The 26,587-nt window shown below is 52.5% G+C and overlaps 1 protein-coding gene across 2 annotated transcripts in view; it reads left to right on the forward strand.

Annotated features, from left to right (window-relative positions):
- The first annotated feature begins 3,015 nt into the window (after positions 1–3,015).
- Positions 3,016–26,587, forward strand: part of LHPP (phospholysine phosphohistidine inorganic pyrophosphate phosphatase) — a 153,413-nt gene continuing 129,841 nt past the window's right edge. For both annotated transcript variants that reach the window (XM_003922116.3, XM_074383056.1), the window contains exons 1-2: positions 3,016–3,206; positions 24,785–24,972. In XM_003922116.3, the coding sequence (XP_003922165.1) occupies positions 3,082–3,206; positions 24,785–24,972 (313 nt within the window). In that variant the 5' untranslated portion in view covers positions 3,016–3,081. The remainder of the gene's footprint in view (positions 3,207–24,784; positions 24,973–26,587) is intronic.

Raw genomic sequence — 26,587 nt, forward strand, 5'->3', positions numbered from 1 at the left:
AAGAAAGGCCTGGAACTTTCAGATCAGGTTTTAGCCTATCAGTGGCCCACACTTAGAGACTTGCCACCTTGGACCAACTTGTCATTTTTCAGGTGAGGGACCTGGATCCCTGTATTTGTTTCTTGTCACTACTGCAAGAAATAACCATACACTTAGTGGCTTAAAACCACAGATTTATTATCTTACAGTTCTGGAGGTAAGAAGTCCTAAAACTGAAGTCTCAGCAGGGTTGCATTCCTTCTGGAGGATCTAGCGGGATCCATTTAATTGCCTTTTCTAGCTTCCAGAGGCCACCTGCATTTCTTGGCTCATGGCTCCTTCATATTCAAGGGCAGCGGTGTAGTGTATTCACATCTCTCTCTCTGACCTCTGCTTCTGCTGTCACACCTCCTTCTCTGACTCTGGACTCTCTCCTGCTTCCTCCTTACGAGGACTCACGTCATTACACAGGGCCCACCTGGGCCATCCAGGATAATTTCCCTAGAGGAGCTTAGGCTTTGCAAGATCTAAGTCTCTTTTGCCATGGAAGGTCATATATTTAGAGGTCGTGGGGATTAGGATGCGGACATCTCAAGGGGGCATTATTCTGTCTACCCTAGTCCTAGAGGTGAAAAGTGACTTTCCCAAGAGTACTCGCAGAGCTGGCAAAAAAGAAAGAACTATGGGTAGGCTCACACACTGGCAGAAGCACCCTTTTTCCTCCTCCTTGGCATGAAGCTAAAGCCCAGCCATTCTCCAAGGTCCATATCAGACCGCTCCCTGCCAAGAAGCCACTGCTGCCCTCCAAGGCCTGCAGAAGTCATCCTCTTGACTGTGTCTGTGTCCCTCATTGTCACTCGGCACACATTTGGTCAGCAATTATGAAGGTCCATTGCTCTCTGCCCAGTCTTGATCCTGGAAAGCCGGGATCACACCTTAGAACTTACTGCACCTCTAGTGCCCACTGCACAGAATAGGGTCTCAATACATGTGTGGTTCGTGATAGTCCTGGCGGATTCTCCAAACTGACTCACTCAGCCCCTGGAAGACTAAAAACTGCATTTCCCAGAATCACTTGCAGCTTGGGCTAGGTTCCACCAAGCTAGACACAGTGAAAGTAAGTGGGTGGCCACAGGTGGAGAAAGAGAAGCTTTGGATTGCATAGTGGTGGAGATGTTCTGTTCATTTGGGGGCAGCTGTGCTGGGGGCTGCAGTAAGTGATGGGGGCAATGATCTCAATGGAGCAGTAAAATCAGGTGTTTCTCATAGCTGCATGGCTCCTGGCTGTGTAGTTCCTAGACCTGTCTCCCAGGAAAGCTGTAAGCTCCTTCATGCCCCATGTCAACAAAACCCCACTAGGTGAAGTGGTTTCTAGTATCTGTGACTAAGAACGCTTATATAAGGTGTACGATGCCCCAACCATTAGTGGAAATCCCTAAAGGGTAGGAACTATATTTTATTTCGCTTGTAAACAGCTCCCCTAATACCAACAAAATATGCAGAATTCGTTGAACTGGATTAAAGCTATAACAATCCAACGAATTCTTCATCATTTCCGTGAAGCAAGAGCCTGAAGTGGACCGGGCACAGTGGCTCACGCCTGTAATCACAGCACTTTGGGAGGCAGGTGGATCACCTGAGGTCTAGAGTTCAAAACCAGCCTGCCCAACACGGAGAAACCCCATCTCTACAAAATTAGCCAGGCATGGTGGTGCATACTTGTAATCCCAGCTACTTGGGAGGCTGAGGCAGGAGAATCACTTGAACCTGGGAGGCGAAGGCTGTGGTGTCAGCTGAGATCACGCCATTGCATTCCAGCCGGGGCAAGAAGAGTGAAACTCCATCTCAGAAACAAATAACAAAACACTTGACATGAAGTAGTGAAATATGATCCTCTCTTCTTTGAAAACTCAAAGCTAAATTGGACCAGAAGTAAAGTGTTCTTGTTTCAATTTAATAATTTGAAAGGTTCCAAGGGGCCATCAAGGAAACTCCTCCCTTTCAATATCAATTTGTATTTATTGCAAAAATAATGTAGCATTGAGGGGTATTTTATAGCTCATCAAAAAATCTCCTGGGCCTAACGCAGTGTGATAGTCTCATTTTCTTCTCCGCCCAGTTCCCATGCATCTTCATCTATCAGGGCTGTTATCTGCACACGATTTCTTTTTTTTTGAGACTGAGTCTTGCTCTGTTGCCCAGACTGGAGGGCAGTGGTGCAATCCCGGCTAACGCAACATTCGCCTCCCAAGTTGAAGTGATTCTCCCGCCTCAGCCTCCAGAGTAGCTGGAACTACAGGCATGCGCCACCACTCCCAGCTGATTTTGTATTTTTAGTAGAGATAGGGGTTTCACTATGTTGACCAGGCTGGTATCGAACTCCTGACCTCAAGTGATCTGCCCACCACGGCCTCCCAGAGTGGTGGGATTACAGGGGTGAGCCACTGCACCGGGCCTCAATTTTGCATTGTATTTTTTCTTTTTTTAATAGCAGGCGTCCCCAAACTACGGCTCGCGGGCCGCATGCGGCCCCCTGAGACCATTTATCCGACCCCCCCACCGCACTTCAGGAAGGGGTACCTCTTTCATTGGTGGTCAGTGACAGGAGCACAGTATGTGGCGGCCCTCCAACGGTCTGAGGGACAGTGAACTGGCCCCCTGTGTAAAAAGTTTGGGGACGCCTGTTTAGTAGGAACGGGGGTCTCACTATGTTGACCAGCTTGGTCTAGAACTCCAGGGCTCCAGCGGTCCGTCCGCCTCTGCCTCGCAAAGTCCGGGGATTGCAGGTGTGAGCCACCGCCCCTGGCTACAGGCGCCTTCTGGTTTGTTGTCTCAATTTGCTTTCGATCTTTCTTAGTTACTTGTTTTCTGCTTTTCTTGCTCTTTGTCCACTGATTTTCTGGGAAGAAAACTTCCGAAAACGACACCGTTTCTGGGGCGCGCGGCGCCGCAATGCCCAGGCCGCACCCCAGTTCCGGGTTTGCGCCCGGCCTTCCCGCCCCGCCCCGCCTCGCCCGCGGGACTACACTTCCCAGACGCTCCTGCGCGGCCGCGGTACCCGCGCCGCTTGGGACGCGGAGCCGAGAAGCCCTGTCGGACGCCATGGCCCCGTTGGGCGAGCTCTTGGCTGGCGTGCGCGGAGTGCTGCTCGACATCTCGGGCGTGCTGTACGACAGCGGCGCGGGCGGTGGCACGGCCATCGCCGGCTCGGTGGAGGCGGTGGCCAGGTGAGTGGGCCGCGGGGCGCCGCCGCGGCAGCCAGGCTCTGCGCTCAGCCAGGTCCTTCGGTTGCTGGCAGGGGGCGGAGCGGAAGGGGCGGGGCCTTGGTGCAGACCCCGCCCCGTCCTCCCCTTCCCACCCCGGTGCGCGCACAGAGCTGGCCCCAGAGGACCCCAGTGCTGTCCCGGGCTTGCAGCAGGCCTCTGATGGTGAGGGCTGCGCGGTCAGACAGGGCCGCCACTTGGTACGTGCATTGCTGAACGCTTGACATGTGGCCAGTCTGAGTTGAGATGTGCTGTAAGGGTTAAATGCACACTGATTAACAATACTTGGCCAGCAGGGTGGCTTGCACCTGTGATTCCAACACTTTCAGAGGCGGAGGAGGGAGGATCGCTTGAGGCCAGGGGTTGGAGACCACCTTGGGCAACATAGGGAGACCCGTCTCTGCTAAAAATTTAAAAATAAACCGGGTGTGGCGGTGCAGGCCTGTAGGCCCAGCCACTTAGGAGTCTGAGACAGGAGGTTCGCTTGAGCCCAGGAGGTCAAGGTTGCAGTAAGACTGTCTCAGAACAAAACCCTCAAAAACACAAGACTTAGTGAGAAAAATATAAAATAACATAAAACGGTTTTATGTTGTTTGCATGTTGAAATCACAATATATTTTTTGTTTGTAAAATTTTGTTTTGTTTTTTTTGAGACAGAGTCTTGCTCTGTCGCCCAGGCTGGAGTGCAATGGCACGATCTCCACTCGATCACCGCAGCCTCCGCCTCAGACTCCTGAATAGCTGGGGTTATAGGCACATGCCATCATGCCCGGCTAATTTTTGTATTTTTGTAGAGATGGGGTTTCTCCATGTTGGCCAGGCTGGTCTGGAACTCCTGACCTCAGGTGATCCACCTGCCTCCACCTCCCAAAGTTCTGGGATTATAGGTGTGAGCCATGTGCCTGGCTGATAATATTTTTTTTTTTTTTTTTTTGAGACGGAGTTTCACTCTTGTTGCCCAGGCTGGAGTGCAATGGCGCGATCTCGGCTCACCGCAACCTCCGCCTCCTGGGCTCAGGTAATTCTCCTGCCTCAGCCTCCTAAGTAGCTGGGATTACAGGCACGCGCCACCACGCCCAGCTAGTTTTTTGTATTTTTAGTAGAGACGGGGTTTCACCATGTTGACCAGGATGGTCTCGATCTCTCGACCTCGTGATCCACCCGCCTCGGCCTCCCAAAGTGCTGGGATTACAGGCTTGAGCCACCGCGCCCGGCCTGATAATATTTTTAATATACTGTTTTAGGTTTTTGTTTGTTTGTTTTTGTTTTTGTTTTGAGACAGAGTCTTGTTCAGTCGCCAGGCGCCAGGCTGGAGTGCAGTGATGTGATCTTGGCTCACTGCAACCTCCACCTCCTGGGTTCAAGCAATTCTTCTGCCTCAGCCTCCCGAGTAGCTGGGACTACAGGTGTGCACCACCACGCCCAGCTAATTTTTGTATTTTTAGTAGAGACAGGGTTTCACCGTGTTGATCAGGGTGGTCTCGATCTCTTGACCTTGTGATCTGCCCGCCTCGCCCTCCCAAAGTGCTGGAATTATAGGTGTGAGCCACCACGCCTGGCCAATATACTGTTTTAGGTTAAAATATTTGAAATTAATTCTACCTTTTTTTTTTTAACTCTTATTAATGTGCTTAATAGAAAACATTAAATTACCTTTGTGGCTCTCATTATAATTCTATTGGACTCCTTATAATTCATTGGCTTAGGTGAGAGGAGGAGGAAGAGAACATCATGCCCATCAGGACTTAACCATGGAGGACACTTTTCTTTTTTAAAATTCTTTTAAGAGATAAGGTCTCATTATATTGCCAGGGTGGTCTGGAACTCCTTGGCTCAAGCAATGCTCATACCTCAGCCTCACAAAGTGCTAGGATTACAGGAATGAGCCACTGCGCCTGGCCTAATTTTATTTATTTATTTTTGAGACAGGGTCTTCCTTTGTCGCCCAGGCCAGAATGCAGTGGTTCAATCTCAGCTCACTGCAACCTCCACCTCAAGGGCTCAAGAGATCCTCCCACTTCAGCTTTCCAAGTAGCTGGGACTACAGGTGTGCGCCACCATGCCTGGCTAATATTTTTGTATTTTTTGTAGAGATGGGGTTTCGCCATGTTGCCCAGGTCGGTCTTGAGCTCCTGGGCTCAAGCGATCTGCCCTCCTCAGCCTCCCAAAGTGCTGAGATTAGAGGCATGAGCCACAGTGCCCAGCCAGGAGGACGCTTTCAGTAGCATGGTTGGCACCACTGGACCTGGGCTTTGTAAGGTCTCCTGTTGGCATACCAGGCCACACTGCCATATGTTGACAGGCAGTTGGGAAAGGCTAATTGCCAGGACTTGGCCTCCCAGAGTCATTAGCTGGGACACCCTGCTTTGGTGGCCTGATGTCAGTGGGACTCAATATACCTACCTGTAGATGGTAATTAAGTGAGCCTCTTGGTCCTACTTAGAGACCCCGTCCTACCAATCTGTATGTCTGGGAGCTGCTGAGATAATAGGGTCCCAAACAGTCCTGCGTAGCGAAGCTGGAGGTGTTTGGGAAGTAGGGACCTGGAAACAGGGAGACTTGGCTTCCAGGAGCAAGCGTGAAGGGCAGCCCAGACCTAGGACACTCCCCTGGGTCCTGGGTCTGCCCTCAGTGTTGGCTGAAGGTCAGCGTCAAATGCATTCCTGACCTTATTCTCCACTACCCTAAAGCTTTAGACTGGCTCCGTCACAGATGAGAGCATCCTGTGGGTGGCACTGATGGGAATCCAGCAGAGGGCTCTGGGCAGCGATTTGGGGTGATGTGGGCCTTATTCGGGGAGCAGAAGGCCAGAGCTCAGTGCTGTGACCGGGGCAGTCAGGGCCTCCTGAGGCTGGCGTGTGGAGGGGGGAGGCACAGGAAAGCTGCAGGCAGGCACTCAGGTAAAGTGCCTCAGCACAGGTGGGCCTAAGGGCTGTGAGGACGGGAGGGTACTGAGATCGTGATGGGCGAGGGTGGTCTGTGCTAGGGAGGGGGTGGGGCAGCTCTGAGGAGAAGGCACTGGACAGTTCTGGAGGGATAAGTGGGAATCGTCTGCGGGAGGAGATGGAGGAAGCGCATTCCAGGCAGAAGGATGGTAGCTGCATAGGCCTGAGGAAGAGAGCCCTTCTCGAGTTGGAGGGGCTGAAGAGTCCTGTGTGCCCAGGAGGAGTGTGGGGGTGGGGAGCGGCTATACCAGGCAGGAACTTGAGGGGCACCGAAGGGTGTCCAGACTTTATCCTGAGTGGCAGGGAGTCACTGAAGACTTTAAATAGGCATATCACATGGTCTGATTTTATGTTTTATTTATTTCTTTATTTTTTTAGACAGAGTTTCACTCTTGTTGCCCAGGGAAGAGTGCAGTGGCGCGATCTCAGCTTACTGCAGCCTTCACCTCCCAGGTTCAAGCAATTCTCCTGCCTCAGCCTCCCCAGTAGCTGGGACTACAGGTGCATGCCACCATGCCCAGCTAATTTTCATATTTTTTGTTGAGACGGGGTTTTGGAATGTTGGCCAAGATGTGCTCAATCTGACCTTGTGATCCACCAGCCTCAGCCTCCCAAAGTGCTTGGATTACAGGTGTGAGCCACGGCGCCTGGCCTGATTTTTGGGTTTTAAAGAGATACAAATGTAAAAAGTGAGACATACAAGTGCAAATGAAAGCAAGGAAGATTTCCTTTGAAACCTTGGAGAGAAGGACTTTATATCCATGCCTCAAAATCTAGAAAGCAAAGACAGCAAACAAGCAGCCCGATTGCAATGTAAGCAAGGACAGAAACGGTGCGTGGGAAAGGAAGGACGAGGCTCAGCCTTGCTCAAATAAGAGACGTGTGAACGATCTCGGCTCACTGTAGCCTCTGCCTCCTGGATTCACATGACTCTCATGCCGCAGCCCCCTGAGTAGCTGGGACTACAGGCGGGTGCCACCATGCCTGGCTAAGTTTTGTATTTTTAGTAGAGATGGGATTTTGCACCGATGGACAGGCCGGTTCCGAACTCCTGGCTTCAAGTGATCTACCCACCTTGGCCTCCCAAGCTGCTGGGATCACAGGCGTAAGCCACCACGCCTGGCCTGAGAAATGCAAATTAAAACTATACCAAGCTGCCGTGTTTCATCAATTTGATAAAATTGGCCAAAATCCAGAAGTATGAGAACACATTCTCTGTGAGAGTTTGTGGAAACAGACCCTGCCACATTGCTTGTGGAAGATACATTTGACATTATCTGCTAGTGGCTCCACTTCTGGGAACTTGCCCTGTCTCGTGCATGAGAAATGACGCAAGTATAAGGTCATTCCTGGAAGTGCCTTTTAAATAGCAAAAGCCTGGAAGCAGCTGAGATAGCCGTCAGTAGGGGAGTACTAGGGTCTGTCTATACAGCAGAATAACATGCAGTGTAAAAAGGATTGGGCACCCCTGTCTATAGACATGTTAGTAGTGGAGACAGCAAGCACACAGCAGGGTGCATGGTGCGCTGCTTCTGGTGTAGAAAAGGCAGAAATGCCTGTAATCCCAGCACTTTGGGAGGCCGAGGTGGGTGGATCACAAGGTCAAGAGATCGAGACCATCCTGGTCAACATGGTGAAACCCCATCTCTACTAAAAAAAATACAAAACATAAGCTGGGCATGGTGGCACGTGCCTGTAATCCCAGCTACTCAGGAGGCTGAGGCAGGAGAATTGCCTGAACCCAGGAGGCGGAGGTTGCGGTGAGCCGAGATCGCGCCATTGCACTCCAGCCTGGGTAACAAGAGTGAAACTCCGTCTCAAAAAAAAAAAAAAAAGAAAAGGCAGAAATGCTAGAATGTATTCCTCCTGGTGTTTGCATAAAGACACTGGAAGGACGCAGGCTGCTTCAGAGTCTGGGAAGAGCTGGAGGATAAGGAAAGTGAGAGCCCCTCTGTGGTTGGAGATAGGGTAGGAGAAAGACTCTTCACTGTATAACTTTGTATATCAACGTTTTTGTTCTTGTTTTTGAGACAGACTCTTGCTCTGTCACCCAGATTGGAGGACAGTGGCGCAATGTCGGCTCACTGCAACCTCTGCCTTCCGGGTTCAAGTGATTCTCCTGCCTCAACCTCCAGAGTAGCTGAGATTACAGGTACCTGCCACCATACCTGGCTAGTTTTTGTATTTTTAGTAGAGACAGAGTTTCACTGTGTTGGCCAGGCTGGTTTCGAACTCCTGACCTCATGTGATCCCCCGACCTTGGCCTCCCAAAATGCTGGGATTATAGGTGTGAGCCACAGCGCCTGGCTGCCTATCAACATTTTTAAGGTTTTTGAACCATGAGAATGTATTTTCTATTCAAAATATTGAAATTCAAATATTAAATTGAATATTAAAATTCAGAATATTTAGTTGAATATTAAAATATTAACGTCTGAGCACAGTGGCTCATGCCTGTAATCCCAGCACTTTGGGAGGCTGGAGGCAGGAGGATTGAGACCAGCCTGGGCAACACAGTGAGACGCCATCTCTACAAAAAGTACAAAAATTAGCTGGATATGGTGGTGCACGCCTGTAGTCCCAACTACTTGGGAGACTGAGGCAGGATTGTTTTAGTCCTGGAATTTGAGGCTGCAGTGCGCTATGAATGTGCTAATGCACTCCAGCCTGGGTGACAGAGTGAGACCCCCATCTCTAAAAAACATTTTTTTTTTTCAGACGAGTCTTGCTCTTTTCACCCAAGCTGGAGTGCAGTGGTGTGATCTCGGTTCACTGCAACCTCCACCTCCCGAGTTCCAGCACTTCTTCTGTCTCAGCCTCCCAGGTAGCTGGGATTACAGGTGCCCGCCACCATGCCTGGCTAATATTTGTATTTTCAATAGAGACAGGGTTTCACCATGTTGGCCAGGCTGGTCTCAAACTCCTGACTGCAAGTGATCCACTCTCCTTGGCCTCCCAAAGCGCTGGGATTGTAAGTGTGAGCCACCATGCCCAGCCCCCCAGGGACAGTTTGAGCCCTGCTCTGCCCAACCCAAACCTCTACTTAGAATCCTTGAGGGAGAAGGGCGTGTTGGGAAAGATCACAGGCTTCTCCGACAGCTTCTTCTGAGCAGATGGCCCCCACTGGATACAGAACTCGACAACAAACGTGCAGATTCCAGGTTGTGACACTGTTAACCTCTGTGGGTTCTGGGCTGGCATCTTCTGACGGGTCACCAGGAGGGTTTTGTTTTGATTTGCTTTGACTCCTGCAGATTTATCTAGCCGGGGGTCACTCTGGTAGCAGCTACACTGTACACATCTAACAGCAATATTATCACAATCCTGAAATACACCATAGCCTGTGATGTAGCTGGGACAGGCTAAGCGCTCCCTTCCCAAAAGCATATGGGATTATTTTTGGCGAGGGGACATCGCACCGGTGGTCTGGGAGGTTTCGTTATTGTGCCATCTGTGGTCCTGCAGAACTGATGGCCTGGTCTCTGAAAGCCATGGGCTTCCCATGCCATAGGACCAAGTCCCCATGCCCCGCCTTGTCCTCTGGGGTCTTCTCAAGCGACCTCTGTGGCCTCTCCCATTGGCCCCCAGTGACACAGACTTCCTGGTGGGGTGTTCACTGAAGGAGCCATTGAGCCACCCAGCACCCACAGACCTGGTTCTGCCCACCCCAGCTTGCCCTCCGGCTCTCGGAAGATCTTTCTGGCCCCCTTCAGCTCTTCTGTTGGCTTTTGAGGGCAAGGCCCCTCCACGAAGACCCAGTGCCTCTAGGGCCAGATCACCACGCTCAGGCCCCGGGAAGCTCTGTACACCCTCCCCTGCGAGCCCGTGGGGGCTGTGACGGAGGCCCAAAGCGACTGCGAAGGCGGTGCAAGAGACTCCCCACTCCAGGAAAATGTCCCTGCTTTTAGAATTTTCCCCGGGGATTTACCAGAGATACAGGACGCCTGTTTTCCTCGCCGGGTGATGGAGCCAGGAAGCCTTCACGGGACAGGCCCTGCTTGCCAGGGGAAGCCTGTGTGGCCTTCAGCCACGGGAGCTCGGTGGCCCCGCGCCTTTCATGCTGTGGCCTCCTTGATATGCACAGCCTGCTTTGAAGTCCTACAGGAGCTCAAAGGAAGTGCCTGGGGTGAGACCGGCCACCTCAGAGGGACAAGTGTGATGTGGGGGTCTTAGGGTTGGCAGGGGGAGCACATGGCTCTGTGGCAGCTCCCAGCACCGTGGGTTCCCAGGCAGCATCGTCCATTCTGTGAGCCTGCAAGGGGCGACCCGCTGTCACCATTCTTCTTGGATTTTCTGTGGTGATTTTATTGAGGGCCACAGAAGACGGGGTGGGGGGGCGTGTAGAAGCTCAGCTTGTTAAAATAATACCCACAGCCACAGCAGTCACCCTGTGTCAAGGGAGGCTGTCATGCGCCAGGCAGGTGCTTCACTGCCCACCTTCCCTTCACACCGGCCCCTGACGTGGGGGTCTTTTTTCAAAGTGAGGACCAAAAATCGGAGAGATTCAGAAACGCAGAAGTAGAAAAGGTTGCCGAGCCCTGATTAAAGATGGATGCACACACACATGCATTCATTCATTTCTTTTTAATGTTCCTTTATTCATTCCTTCCCCCACACACTCAACAAGCCTGCATTGAGTGCCTCTGCGATACTAAAAACACCATCCTAGGCCCTGGGGACACGCGACAGTGAACAGGCGTGTGGCAGCCCGTGCCCTGGTGGAGCTGATCTGCCGTCCTGGGGGACCAGCAGGTGACAGCATGTACTTCAGAAGGCTAGAGCATCTGAGACCCGTAGCAAGGTGGGGGTGCCTGGCCTAGCAGATCCCGTGTTGAGGGAGCTGGGATTGGAGGATGCTGAGGGAGCCGGCCAGGCAGGCAGCTGGGCTAAGAGCATCCCAGATGGAGGAGCAGGAGGCCCAAGCCTCTGAGGCCGGCTGGTGCTGCTGGCTGGGCAGGGCCCACTTGCTGCTCCAGGACCTGTGGGTGGGCGTGGTCACAGGCTGGAGGACATCTGTAACCGGCTGGGGCCCCCCAACAGGCCCTTTATTGAAGCCCTTTCATGGGCTGATTGGGTTCCCCGAGGGGAGCCATTCAGAGGCAGGGCCAGGCACAGCGAGGGGTGCAGAGGCCGGCCTCGGGGTCCTGGCCCTGTGGCTAGGAGGCATCTGCATGTGAAAGGGAGTGGGCATTTACTGCATCCTGTCTTGGGCCACTAAAGCACATCTGCTGGGCCCAGCCCAGGCCTAGCCAGGCCTTTTTGGAGCCGGCGGAAGGAAGCAGGCTTGGCCCAGGGCGGCCTCATAAAGCAATTCCCACCCGGGACCGCCCCAATGGCCCTGGTGCTGTGGAGCCAGGCCACAGCCCATCCCTCCAGTAGCACCCCTCAGTCCCCCACGTGCGCAGGTGCCTTGGAGATCCTGATCAAACACAGGTGCCTCCCAGCAAGCCTAGAGCAGCGAGGGGCCAGGGCCCGGGCCAGGGGATCTTTGAAGTGCTGCTGGTCTTGGCACCATAGAATCTTCTCCTTTATGCCTGGCTTCCCTGGCAGCATCCGGCCGTAGGGGCACAGGTCCCTGGGAGTAGCAGCAATAGTAGCAACAACAACAACAATAATAGTAATAATCACGTGGGCTGTGGGCCTGGGCTGGAACCTCATCTGTGTTGCCTCATCTACCCCACACATGGCGTGGCACCTGCCGGAGGGGTTGGCAGGACACTGCAGGGAGAGGTCCATTTGTTTGAGTTTGTTTAAGCCAACAGGAGCTTTCCTGACGCAGCCTGGACCTTGGACGAGGGGTGTTTGTCGAGAACGTGCTGTCACTTGTGGTCCCGTTTGCTGTCAGGAGGCGAAGCCCTTTGTCTTCAGAGATGGGAGCCGCGTGCTTTCATCCTGGGTTCTGTCGTTGCAGCAGTCATTTCAACATTGTCAGTTTCATAAGACAGAGGCGGCCTCCTTCTGTAAACATTCTCACCAGCCTGTGAATACGCAGAGTGAAAAGTCCTCGTCCTCGTCCTCGACCCTATCCCAGTCCCTTCCCCAGGGTGACGAGACACACCCTTCCAGACTTTTTTCCTTTCTATTCCCTGGAAGCACAGAGGATTTGGGGACACAGTCCCCTCCCTTCCCTGACTCTGGTGCGGTTCTGCAGGCACCTGTCCCGTCACTCTAGAATGCCGCCGCCACCATTGCTCCAGGCATGTGTTTTGTTAGTGCACGGGTCACTGGAGGCTGGAGACCCCTTACAGGTCCCCGAGCCAGGGATTCTGAATTCTTAATACTCAGAGCACTTATCCCATCAAATGAAATTTTGAGTAGAATTCCAAAATTAAATATACACACACATATATATATGAACAGTGTTTGAATAGTATATTATTTTTCATGGGGATGGGATCTTACTATATTGCCCGGGCTGATCTCAAACTCCTGGCCTCAAGGAGTCCTCCTGCCTCCACCTACCCTGTAGCTGGGATTATGGGTGTGTGCCACTGTGCCTAGCTCAGAATGGAAAATATTTTCTATGTTCAAATTTACAATGTTTCTCCTGGGGTCCATTGACGTGATGGAAGCGTTTTTTGTTTTTTGTGAGACGGGAGTCTCGTTCTGTGGTCAGGCTGGAGTGCAATGGTGCGATCTTGGCTCACTGCAACCTCTGCCTCCTGGGTTCAAGTGGTTCTCCTGTTTCAGCCTCCTGAGTAACTGGGACTACAGGCACGCGCCACCGTGCCCGACTAATTTTTTGTATTTTTAGTAGAGACAGGGTTTCACCACGTTACCCAGGATGGTCTTGATGTCCTGACCTCGTGATCTGCCTGCCTCAGCCTTCCAAAGTGCTGGGATTACAGGCATGAGCCACTGCGCCCGGCCTAAACTTCCATTTTTGTTAAGAATAAACAAAGAGAGGAAACAACCACCGCGATGTATCTGGGCTAGAGTCATAATAGAATCATGAACTTGGATTGTGTGGAAGGACCCGGAGGAATATCTGACGGGCACTTGAAAGCTCTCCTGTGGCTCTGCAGTTGGGAGTAAGGTCTGCTTCTCAGCCTCTGATCTCAGCCTGGGTGGGCAGGGGTCGTCCTGTGGAGATCGAGGGCAGCCAGGGTGGCTCTGGCACAGGATGACTGGTTTACCCAGCAGGTGCTGCCTCTGGTTGGAAGCCCTTGGCCAATTGTGAAGTTGAGTGTGGCATAGGTTACAAAGCTCATGAATTTAGTCCCGCCCCCGCCCCCAGCATCCTGCAATGTACAGAGAAGCCATGTTGGCAAAGCATTGCCACACCTGCCCACCATGGTGTGCAGGGTAACTTCCCAGGCCCCCCAGGGACAGTCACGTTGCTGTCCAGTTTGTAGAGGAGGAGCCTAAGCTTCCCAGAAGTGATAGGACTTATTCAGACACCTCTTGGGGAGGAGTGAGGGCTGCTGCTTCTGCCAGGGCAGGTGCCACCTCTGACCTGTGGGAGAGCTTCATCGTGTCACATAAAGTGGCAGGTGTCAGCTGTAGTGTGAGAGCCTGGGTTTCCAATTCCTGCTCTGCCCCATAGTTGGCATGTGGCCTTGAGGAAGTCCCTTACCTTCCATCACCCCATTTATGGCTGCGGTTCAAGGGCCCTGGTTTCCCATGTGTAATACCTGTACCCAGGCTGCAAGAATTAAGTGAAATGTTTTCTCCTAAACCAACATTTGGGGTGAGCGCATTGGCTCATGCCTGTGGTCTCAGCACTTTGGGAGGCGGAGGCGAGCAGATCACCTGAGGTCAGGAGTTCAAGACCAGCTTGGTCAACATGGAGAAACCCCGTCTCTACTAAAATTACAAAAGTTAGCCAAGCGTGGTGGCGCATGCCTGTAATCCCAGCTCCTCAGGAGCCTGAGACAGGAGAGTGGCTTGAACCAGGGAGGCAGAAGTTGCTGTGAGCCATGATCGCGCCGCTACACTCCAGCCTGGGAGACAAGAGCGAGACTTTGTCTCAAAAAACAAAGCAAAACAAAACAAAACAAAAGGACTTTGGGCTGGACGAGGTGACTCACATCTGTGATCCTAGCACTTTGGGAGGCCGAGGCAGGAGGCTCACCTGAGGTCAGGAGTTCAAGACCAGCCTGGCCAATATGGTGAAACCCTGTCTCTATCAAAAATATTAAAAAATTAGCTGGGTTGCAGTGGTGTGCACCTGTAGTCTCAGCTACTCAGGAGGCTGAAAAATCACTTGAACCTGGGAGGTGGAGGTTGCAGTGAGCCGAGATTGCACCCTGCACTCCAGCCTAGGCAATACAGCAAGACTTGGTCTCAAAAAAACAAAAACAAACAAACAAAAGCCAATGTCTTCCTTTTTCTTAAAGTATTTGTTTTGCTTTTTACCTTTCACTATTAAGAGATAAAAGCCGGCCGGTCGTGGTGGCTCAAGCCTGTAATCCCAGCACTTTGGGAGGCCGAGGCGGGTGGATCACAAGGTCAAGAGATCGAGACCATCCTGGTCAACATGGTGAAACCCCGTCTCTACTAAAAATACAAAAAATTAGCTGGGCATGGTGGCACGTGCCTGTAATCCCAGCTACTCAGGAGGCTGAGGCAGGAGAATTGCCTGAATCCAGGAGGCGGAGGTTGTGGTGAGCCGAGATCGCGCCATTGCACTCCAGCCTGGGTAACAAGAGCGAAACTCCGTCTCCAAAAAAAAAAAAAAGATAAAAGCCAACGTTCTACTTATTCCATATCTAGGAGCTAAAGGAGTATTTTGTTGTTGAAAGGTCGAATACTTTTGAAGAGTGGGTTCTTTGCCAGTAAGCAGTCCTTTCTTTTCCTTTTTTTTTTTTTTTTTTTAACAGGGTCTCACTTTGTCACCCAGGCTGGAGTGCAGCGGCACAATCTTGGCTCACTGCAGCCTCCAGCTCCTGGGCTGAAGTGACCTTTCCACCTCAGCCCCCAAAGTAGCTGAGACTACAGGTGCATACCACTGCACCTGGTCAATTTTTCTATTTTTAGTAGAGGCAAGGTTTTGCCATGCTGCCCAGGCTGGTGTTGAACTCCTGAGCTCAAGGGATCTGCCCACTTCAGCCTCCCAAAGTGTTGGGATTACAGGTGTGAACCGCCGTGCCCGGCCATACAAAGTCTTTTAGTTGCTGAACTTGGCGCACATGCAAAGCCGAAGCACAGTTCTGCTCGAGGTGCTGTATTTTCCACATCTGTTTCTATTTTCATGAGGCCAACGTGAAAAGATTCTCGTTCCAGCTGGGTTCCTGGACGACTCACTCAGCCCCTCCAAACCACAGGTCCCGTCTCCAAACTGCAGGTCCCATCTGTAAATGGAAACACGAACCCACCTCTCAGATTGTCGAGAGGATTCCACGGGGTGGGGCGCCAGTCACTGGGCGCAGCTGTAGCCACCGCTGGGACTTCCTCTGTCCTCAGTTCTTCCCAGGGCTCCATGCTGGTGTGAACTTTCCCCTCTTTCTAAAGGTGCCCCTGGGCAATACCCTCTGGGTTACTCCTGCTTCCCCGGGCACCTGGCTTCCTCTCAGAGAGTACCTGCCCCAACACTGGATTTGTCAGAGACAGGGCTGTCATTGTCACCACCACAGTAATTACTGCTATTTATTTAGTATTTGAAATGTGCCAGGTGCTTCTCATGTCTTTTTGTTTGTTTGTTTGTTTTTTGAGATGGAGGCTTGTTCTGTCACCCAGGTTGGAGAGCAGTGGCTGAATCTCAGCTCACTGCAACCTTTGCCTCCTGGGTTCTAGCGATTCTTCTGCCTCAGCCTCCCGAGTAGCTGGGATTACAGGTGTGCGCCATCACATCTGGATCGTTTTTGTATTTTTAGTAGAGACAGGGTTTCACTATGTTGTTCACTATGTTGGCCAGGCTGGTCTTGAACTCCTGACTTCTGGCAGTCTGCCCACCTCAGCCTCCCAAAGTACTGAGATTACAGGTGTGAGCCACAGTCTCTGGCCTCATGTCTTTTTTAAAAAATAGGATCTTCATGACAGCCCCATCTAGTAGCTACTGTTTGTGCCTCAATTTACAGGTGAGGAAACTGAGGTTGCAGAGGGTTAGGTGACAAGCAGCCGTCACACAGGGAGAAGGTGTGTCTGCTTCCCGAGCCAAGCTCCCACCTTACTTCCAGAGGCTTTGTCCCCTGTAGCCACCGTAGCCCTCAGGGACAACCAGCTGCTGCTGAGGCTCCTAGGCTGGGGAGTGGAAGAAAGGACCCAAGATGCCCCACCCCTCCACCCCAACGTGCCATGAGGCATTTCCTGCCCCTCTGGGCCTTGGTATCCCTTCTGTGAAGTGAGACACATGGGCTGTGTGATCTCCAACGTCTCTGGCTTGCAGATTCCCATGCACTTGATTCTAAATTGTGTTTATTGATTCCTGGGACATCGATGCTCGTGGGATCAACATGTCCCTGTGATCTGGGCTCTGTGGCACAGGCACTTCAGAGAACACTCTAGATGGATGTTCTGTGGGCAGGTGAGGAGGTGCAGGCACGGGAGGGTGTGCCTCGTGTTTTATAAGGACCTAGCTGGGGGCCTGCTCCAGCGTGACCTCATTGCGCCCAGCTAAGGTTACTGCCCTGCTGACCCAGACCAAGAGGTCCAGCTAGGGCCTGGCTACTGCGTCACTGCGTCCTTCTCTTCATTCAGACTTTGAACTCTGATGACACAAAGCTGCGTGTGGCTGCTCAGCAGTGCCTAGCGGACCATGGGGAGGGGTGTGTGGGTCGGAGCCAGGGAGCAGCGGGCTGCCCACCTCGCTGCAAGGGCTGCCCTGGACCGTCATCCAGAAGGAAGAACAAGTGCAGCAGGCTCAGCAGAGCCAGTGTGAAGGCCGTGCCCTGTGCCAGGGGCCCAGGGGGTCTCCACTGTGCCCAGCCTTTACCTCTTCTCCTTCATGGAAGCCCTGGGGAGCTGGAAGGCTGGGTACTGCCATCACCCCATTTATGGCTGAGGCTCCAAGACTTCACGAGCCTGGTGCAGGCGCCTGGTGGGAAGCCAGACCCCACTCCCAGGGGGGCAGTGTGGATCTGTTGCTGGCCCTACCTGCAGGTGGTCCCTGGCACAAGCTGCTGCCCAGGGCACAGGGTGGGTTCATCCCCACATCAGCGTGGGCATTCCTGGGCGTATGAGAATAACTGTATTTTTCTTTCCTTTTTGGTGGGGGAGGACAAAGTCTTGCTCTGTTGCCCAGGCTAGAGTGCAGTGACACGATCTCGGCTCACTGCAACCTTCGCCTCCGGGGTTCAAGTGATTCTCCTGCCTCAGCCTCCCGAGTAGCTGGGATTACAGGTGCCCACCATCACGCCCAGCTAATTTTTGTATTTTTAGTAGAGATGGGGTTTCACCATGTTGGCCAGGCTGGTCTCGAACTCCTTATCTCAGGTGATCCACCTGCCTCGGCCTCTCAAAGTGCTGGGATTACAGGTGTGAGCCACGGCACCTGGCCTGAGAATAACTGTATTTTTCTATTGAAAAAACAACTCTGCTCTGCTTACAGGGCTCCTGCTTGACCTCCTGTTTTGAAAAATTGGATTCTTAGAGGAAATGAGCACTCCGCAAGTTTTAGTTCTCCAAACGTGCATGTTCAATCTCCATTGCTTTCCAAAAAGCAAGGTACTGAAGATCTGAAAATCAGCCAGTGGCTAGCACTGCCCAGAGGCTGCGTTACTAGAAACATTTCGGTGGTGCTGGGGCTGCGGCATTTCCTTTCACTGCAACCCCTGGGGGGTGGTCAGTGTCCTTTCCCCTCTCCGAGGAGACTGAAGCATCGAGCTTGTATTTCTCTGTACTGGTTCCCATTTCAGTAGTAATAGGGACACTCCCAGCATACGAGATGATGTCTGTGTTGTGGCCCCAGGAGGCAGGAGCAGGCCAGGTGTCAGAAAGGCTGAAGCCTCATGTGGGAAAGCAGTGCCCCCACTAACCACCCTTCACCCACTTACCCCGCTGCCTCCACACCCCTTTCTTCCTGCTGTGAATTTCTCCATTACCAAGATGTGGGGTTTGGGTCAGTTAGGTGCTTCTCCCAGTAAAGCTCCCACTACGCGGGGTACTTGGTACTGTGCTGGGTAGATTTGGGGCAGGATTCTAGAGAGCATCCAGTGAAGTTGCTGCAGGAAAGGGCCAGCCACTGCCTGCCAGCCTCGCTGTGAGCCACGAGCTGACATTTCCCAAATTCCAGCCTCACTTTGTGGGCCAGGCAGCCCCTCTGACCTGTGAGCAGCCACCCTGAGTCTTTTGATGGCACTGACCCTGAGGGTTCCCTGCGGCCTTGTGTCCTCCTGAGCACCTGGCGGCCCCTCCCTGACCTCCAAGGCCCTGGCCTGGGTGCCCGCTGCCCCTCACCCCTCCACAGGAGATGCCTGAGGTGACCCCTCTGGTGGTAAACCAAGGCTCTGGTCGCTGAAGATGGCACTGGTTTTGCACTAGGGTGCTCCCAGGTGCTGACCTTGGCTCCCCTGTGGTTAGGTACCAGGCATGGTGGGGGTGCTGCGCAGACAGAGCCCTGCCCTCCCGAGCCCCAGGTTTGTGGAGGAGGCAGGAGGGGGAGGTGGTGATAGCAGGACCAGAGCAGCACCAAGGGCTGTGTGGGCCCAGCTGGGAGGATGAGCTCTGCCCGGGTGCACAGCCTGGGGGCCTCCAGGAGGAAGAGGCATATGAACCCTGCTTTGTAGGATGATGAAGGTCAGGTCCCAGGGGAGCATGAAGGCAAAGACTCAGGGTGCTGTGAGGGCCTCTGGGTCACACAAAGGTGACCAGTACCGGGGCTGGAGGGCAGGGGGCCTGGCTGGGAGGGGGTCGTGCGGCTCTTTTCCTGCGTCCCCCCCCCACCTCCTGCCCAGCCTCTCCTCCAAAAGAGCCCCTGCTCTCTCCAGCCTCAGGACCCTTGGTGGTCCCCAGAGGGCCAGCTATTGAGCTGTCCCAAGGTCACTCAGGATGTCCAATAATTGTCCTAACACTTTACCTGCTATGGAACAGTAATGAGAGGGTTTTCATTATTTGCGGGTGAGTGCTCCTGGCAGATGCCGACAGCCAGCAGATGTGGAGAGGCCGAGGTGATTTGTAAGGGCCGGTTCATCTGATGCGCGGTAATTGCACCGGGCGACGTTGTCACTCAGAGGCTCGTCCTGGCCTGCTGGGATAAGGTAAAGGTCAGTTCAAAGATCCAGTTTGGGCTGGGCACGGTGGCTCATGCCTGTAATCCCAGCACTTTGGGAGGCTGAGGCAGGTGGATCACCTGAGGTCAGGAGTTTGAGACCAGCCTGGCGAACCTGGTGAAACCCCGTCTCTACTAAAATGACAAAAATTAGCTGGGCGTGGTGGCAGGCACCTGTAATCCCAGCTACTCGGGAGCTTGAGGCAGAGGAATCACTTGAACCCGGGAGGCAGAGGTTACAGTGGGCCGAGATCATGCCACTGCACTCCAGCCTGGGTGACAGAGAGAAACTCCATCTCAAAAAAAAAGATCCAGTTTGCTCCCACAGGAAGTGGGAGCAAATCCCCACTCACTCCCATGGGACTCCTGGGGAGGAGGCAGCGTGTCAAGGCAGGAGCCCTGGTCAGAGGGGCTGTCTGGCAGCCAGGACTCTACAGAAGGGCCCCTCCCCAAGGTTCCTGGGTGGTGGGGTGGGGAACAGCCCATCCCAGAGCTGGCTTGTCCCTCTTTGCAGGAGTTCTTTTTGCAGCTCTTTGCAAGCCTTGCTGGGATCCCGGAGCTGTGCCTGCCTAGGGCTTTCCTGACATTGTGGGATTCTTATACTCCACACCTTCCAAGGCCAAGTCTGTGACATCTGGCGTGGGCCCCACCAAGGGATGACAAGGACTTGCTTCCTCAGCTGCCCCAGTTGGCCTGGGCTGCCACAGCAAGTGCCATTGATGGGGGACTTTAACAGCAGATGTTTATTTTTTCACAGTTCTAGAGGCTAGAAGGCTGAGATCAGGGGGTCAGTGTGGCCAGTTTCTGGTGAGGCCCGTCTTCTGGGCTTGTAAGCAGGTGCCGGCTTGCCGTGTGCTCATGTGGCCTCTGTGCCTTCAGGAAAGAGAGGGCAGGAATGCTCTTTGGTGTCTCGTCCTCCTGGGACACTGGTCCTGTCATATGGGAGTCCCACCCGTATGCCTTCATTTAACCTGAATTACTCCACAAAGGCCCCATCTCCAGATGCTGTCACACTGTGGTTTGGGATTCCCCATCTGGGCTCGCAGGCCTTGCTGCTTACAAGCTGTGTGACCTTGGTCCAGTCTCTGTCTCCTGGGGCCTCCATCGTCTCCTCTCTAGAGTGGAGATAATGGTTCTTGCCTCATGGGCTCATTTGCCCAGTGGGTGCTACTTCCTGAGGGCCACCTGCCAGGCACCTGACCCTTGGGAATGTGCATAAGGGTCAGCAAATACCTTGGGCATGAGGACCAAATCAGATCGTGGATCCTGAGTGACACCACTGTCCTTACCCAGAGGCAAGGCTTAATATAATGTTGTCTTAATACTTTACTCTTTAAATGGTAGTGCATACTCTCTTTATTTTCGGTAATTTAAAATAAGGAAGAGGCAACCTGGGTCTGGTCCCTGGTCAGAAAGGGTCTCCGGTGACGGATCAAAAGGGGGTGTGGTCTGGGGCACAGAAGGATGGAACCTAACGGGAGGGGACTTACCCCAACATTTCAAGTCAGATTTTTCAGGGACAGATTCCTTCTCTAAAACTAGTGCTTGATATTTTGAGCGTATATGTTAGATGAACTTACGTTGGTATTTCGGAGGCCGGTGGCTGAAGAGCCCCAAAGTGAATTCTGTGATTTCCTCATTTTTCAACCACATCTGAAGGCACGTTTGGGATAACAGATGTGAGGCACTGTCATCTCACTGTCACACCGATTGCTCACTGTTCTGAGAAGGTCACATCATCATTCATTAGCAATAATTAGTCCCCAGGGACCCCCTGCACTTCTTCACTCACCTGCTCCATTAACTTGGGTGCAAATCATACTTTCCAGGTGCCAATCAATGGCGATCTATCCATAATGTACAAGGTGACGCTATTAGTTACAATATATTAACTGCCTAATTTAAAAATAAAAAAGCTATCTTTATGAAGGGCAATTAACCACTAAGTGTAATTGATCATTCATAAACCTCTGATTAGGAAAGACAAATAATAAGAAAGGAATGAATCACCTGTGCTATTGAAGAAGACGCTGCCGGCCTGTCATCTGCGTTCACTACGTGGTCAGTAGATGCAAGCTGCCTAAATTGCACCTGTCAGCTCCAGGGCTGGGGGTCTGGAGGCTCATTTCAGTGCAAAAACATGTGTTTTCACCACCAAAGCCTGTCTGTTTCTGTTGGGGGTTGTAAGGAGGCTTCGGGCTCAGGACACCCTCAGGGAAGTAGTGAGTGAGGTCATTTAGACTTCTCCATCCATCAGTCATTCAGCAAATGTTTCTGGAGGATTGTGGCTTGCCAAGTCCTGTGGGAAGCCATGGGGATGCCTTGGATACCCGAACAGATTCATCCCTGAACTCATGGAGCTTGTAGGCCAGGGAGAAAGACAGCAAATGCATAAATCAGATGATCGGAGACTCTGGTTCGTGTTACAAAGAAAAACTGACAGAGACAGGGCAGGGGCAACGTGACACAGGATTGTGGGAAGAGGGGACCATGTCCTGAGTCCTGCCACCTTTTCCCAGTTGCTTTCACCGCCGCCGCCACTTGGGGCTGTATTTGGGACCCTCCCACAGTAGTGGGGAATCATGCCTGGCTTACCTGCCCTCTTTTTTTTTTGAGACAGAATCTCACTCTGTCACCCAGACTGGAGTGCAGTGACGTGATCTCAGCTGACTGCAACCTCCACCTCCCAGGTTTAAGCAATTCTGCTGCCTTAGCCTCCCGAGTAACTAGGACCAGAGGCACCAGCCACTATACCTGTCTAATTTTTTTGTATTTTTAAAAGAGGCAGGGTTTTTCCATGTTTACCAGACTGGTCTCGAACTCCTGGCCTCAAGTGATCCACCCGCCCTAGCCTCCCAAAGTGCTGAGATTACAGATGTGAGCCACCGTGCCCTGCCTTATCTGCCCTCTCAGTGGTCCTCCACTCCAGTCTCATTTTCTGGCTGTACCATCCACATACCCCATGCTGCTCGAGTTCTTTCTATCTGAGAGGATGGGGCCAGTGCATACCTGCCTGTTCTCAAGGTGGGTGCCCTTCCCACCACCTGGCCTGCCCGTTCCTGCCGTCTCCTTGTCTGTCTCTCAGGTCTCTAGGCTGAATCCTCCAATCTTTAAGACCCCACACTGGGCTGTGTGCTTTCCCCACTATGTGGGAGAGCTCCAGGAGCACTGATTGCCGGTTTCTGACTCCACTCTAAGGAGGTATCAGCTCTGTCTCCAAAGTCTCAGACTGAAGGGGAGGAACAGAAAGCTCTTGACATTTCTGGGATTCAGTTCCCTCACCCGTAACATGGGATAAATCACATTCACACTGGGTTGAGCTTGAGTTGAATTTTTGGCTGGGTTTCACTTGCTCAAATAGAAGTTGACTTCAAGCCGCAGTTCTAGTAACTGGGTTGACTCCACGTGTATTCCTTTCATTGGGGCCACATCTGTAAACACAACCTGAGCACACGCCTCCTCTCTGTGTATTTTCTGTACATTTTAAATTATACATTTAACACTGCATTACTGCATTGCTTAGATTATAAAAAATGGGCAATTTAGCCAGGTGTGGTGGCTCACGCCTGTAATCCCAGCACTTTGGGAGGCTGAGGCGGGCGGATCACGAGGTCAGGAGTTCAAGACCAGCCTGACCAACATGGTAAAACCTCATCTCTTAAAAAACATAAAAAATGTACAACTTGAAAGAATGGGTGAAGAGTCAAGATGTCTGTGTCTTCGGAGATCAGTGAAATGCATTTGTTTAGGGACCTGTCTGAGAACAGCGCTAGATGTAATTAGCATTGTTGGTTAATTGTACTAGAGTTTCTTTAAAGTGTCTCCTGGCCCTCGGACTTGCAGCTGGATGTCTTTTCCACGAGTCCACACTGCAGCTTGTTGCAGATGTCAAGTATGACCATTGCCTTGCTGGGGCCAGTTTGTCCAGGGAGGGCTCTGTGATCTGGGTGAGGGAACCAGGTCTTCCTTGTCACCCTCGCCCTAGGTCTGAGTGACCCAACCCATCCTCCTCTGCAGGTACCTGTAACACGCTCAGGTCCCTTCCTGGTGGGTGCCAGGCCCTCTAGCCTCCTCTCCCAGCGCAGAAACACCAGACTCTGACCTTCCTAGCCCAGCTTGTCACCCTTTGCTCACCCTGTTTGTCTTCTGCATAGCGCGTTTCTCTTCTCAGTCATCAATTGCCCTTCCTTTGCGGGGACTCTTGTTTGTGCCCAGTTCACACTCCACCCTGGATATGGTGTCCTGGAGATCAGGACCTTGTCCGTGCCCACGACTGCAGCTCTGTGCACGAGGCCTGTGCCAGGCACGTCGTAGGTGCTCAGTGACCATTTGTAGAAGGGTGGGTGTTGTCTCATTTGGTGCATTCTGAGAATTTGCCCCGGTGCAGCCCGGATTCGCGGGTCTCCTGTGAAGACAGGAGGGAAGAAGCTCGGTGCCACGGGCCATTGGCAGCATCTCAGGTTCACGAGGCCTCCAGGCTGGGTTTGGGCAGGGTTCCTTTCTGTTCTGGAAGTGTCCCTGATGACTTTGGCAAACCTTTCTCCATGGATAGTGATGAGAAGACAAACCTTGTCTCAGGCCCTATGCCTTCGTACTTTTTGGGAAATATGGATTCAGAGTTAGTAAAGTGTGGACGTATGCAGCTCACTTGCAGTGGAATTGCTAAGTGTGGTGGAAGAGACAGAGAAATAGCTGTGGACACTCAGAGCTGAGTGAGGATTTAGCCTGGCTAAATCAGCCTGGCTAAATCACACTCATAGCCTGGCTGGAGATTGTGGAGAGGAGGCATTGCATGGATCTCAGGGGCTGGGGAGAAGTGGCACAGATGGGCCTGGCATGGTGGCTCATGCCTGGAATCTCAGCACTTTGAGAGGCCAAGGCGGGTGGATCACCTGAGGTCAGGAGTTCGAACTAACCTGGCCAACATGGTGAAACCCTGTCTCTACTAAAAATACAAAAAGTTATCCAGGTGTGGTGGCAAGCGCCTGTAATGCCAGCTATTCTGGAGGCTGAGACAGGAGAATCATTTGAATCTGGGAGGTGGAGGTTGCAGTGAACTGAGATTGTGCCACTACACTCAGCCTGGGTGACCAGAACAAGACTCTTTCTCAAAAAAATAAATAAATAAATAAAGCAGTGGCCCAGATGGAGAGGCGGGGGGACGGAACTGCACCCCAGGCGGGGGGACAGGCACTGCAAAGGGAGGTGGGAACCTCAGGAAGCCTCAGCTGTGTAAAGTCCAGTGAGGATGGAAAAGGGTTGTCAGGGCGTGGTCTGGGGTCCTCTGAGAAGGAGTCTGCCTCAGCTCAGAAATCCCAGCGTGCACACACCGGGGTCAGCCAGGGCCCCCCGGGCTCGCAGTGGTCTGGTCTGTCCTGGGCTTTGCGGGCGCCTTCAGAGGCCCCACCCTCCCCGTGCTGACTCCCCGGCCCTGTGTCTCCCTGCCGCAGACTGAAGCGCTCCCGGCTGAAGGTGAGGTTCTGCACCAACGAGTCGCAGAAGTCCCGGGCAGAGCTGGTGGGACAGCTTCGGCGGCTGGGATTTGACATCTCTGAGGGGGAGGTGACCGCCCCGGCACCGGCAGCCTGCCAGATCCTGAAGGAGCGAGGCCTGCGACCGCACCTGCTCATCCATGACGGTAGGCCTGCCGGGTACCAGGACCTCACGGGGGTGAAAGCTCCCCTTGCCCAGGGTGGGGGCTGTGCAGAGGGCCTCTGTCACTGGGCTGGGCCATTGAGAAGGACACACTGGTTCCTGCTACCAATGCTCATGGGTGGAGGGGTGGAAACCTCATGGGACTTTCTGCTGGGGCTGGGGGCAAGTTAGGAACCAGCCCTGTCCATTCCTTGGCCTCATACCAGGGGGTTCTTAGGGCAGGTTCCGGATGGCTCCTGGGAGGAAAACCCTAAGCTCTCTTTCCTGATCTAGGATGGACCGAGGGTCCAGGGAATTTTTCAAGGGGGCGGAGTTCTAGCTCCCGTTGAGGAAGAGGCAGAGAGAGAATATAAATGAGAAGCTACATTGGGCTCCATAGCTGCTAATGTTCTAATGTCTGGCGCTATAGCCTTGAACTATGTGAAAACCAGTCCCGCTCTTTGGAACAGTTTGCAAACGGCCGTAAGAACGAGATTTGCATCCTGATTTTAGTCTGAATGCGAGAACAGAGCCTGTTTGACCCTCAGTGGGGAGTTTTGTTTTTGGAATGAAGCAGAAGGAACAATATTATCTGGTGCTTTCTGAATATTTAAAAAGAGGAGACATTAGCAATTCCGGACACTTCTCCGTTGGTCCACTGTGCCCTCTTCCTTCCTGCATGCTTGATATTCTTATTTTCACAAACCACTAGGCAGAAGCAAGCATGTTTGCCTTTCCAGGGCAAGGTAGGGGCTCTCAAGAAGTGGCGGGTGCTCCCTGGAAAGCCCAAATGTCGACTTCATAGCCCTGGGGCTGGTTAAGGGTGACACGCCTGGCCTTTGGAAATCATGTTTCTCAAAATTCTTTCTCTGTAATCTAGGATCCCTGCTAGTGTCTTTAGAACATGGTTTTCAAAGAAAGAAGATTGAGGACAAATTGTCTTCCCCCAGCCTCCAGAAAAGGGTTGCTGGACCTGGGAGTGGAGCTGAAGAAGCCAGCAGGAGAGGGAGGGGGCATCCACTTGGAGGGTGGCCTTGGCCAGTGAATCAGACAAGCAGACGGCACAGCTGGGAGGCTGGACGGAGGACGCCCTTCCTCAGCTCTAATCCCGCTCCGTGTTTTCAATAACTCCACCTGTGTTTTCAGACTTGGAATTTCTTTTGAAGAACTTTCCGTCTAACATTTTATGAAAAATTTCAAGCATACAGCAAAGTTCAAAGAATTTTTACTTGGAATCGTTTTTTCTTTGAGACAGTCTCACTCTGTCACCCAGGCTGGAGCGCAGCGGTGGTGTGATCTTGGCTTCCTGTGACCTCTGCTTCCTGGGTTTAAGTGATTCTCCTGCCTCAGCCTCCCACGTAGCTGGGGTTACAGGTATTCGCCATCACACCTAACTAATTTTTATACTTTTGGTAGAGATGGGGTTTCACCCTGTTGGCCAGGCTGGTCTTGGAACTCCTGACCTCAGGTGATTCACCCACCTTGGCCTCCCAAAGTGCCAGGATTACAGGCGTGAACTACTGTGCCTGGCCTTACTCGGCATAGTTTTATACCCTCACCTAGATTGTCAATGATATTTTTTGATGTTTTCTTCACTTTGTATCCATCCGTCTTCCATC

Source organism: Saimiri boliviensis, chromosome 12 (assembly GCF_048565385.1).
Source record: "Saimiri boliviensis isolate mSaiBol1 chromosome 12, mSaiBol1.pri, whole genome shotgun sequence".
Taxonomy (NCBI): domain Eukaryota; kingdom Metazoa; phylum Chordata; class Mammalia; order Primates; family Cebidae; genus Saimiri; species Saimiri boliviensis.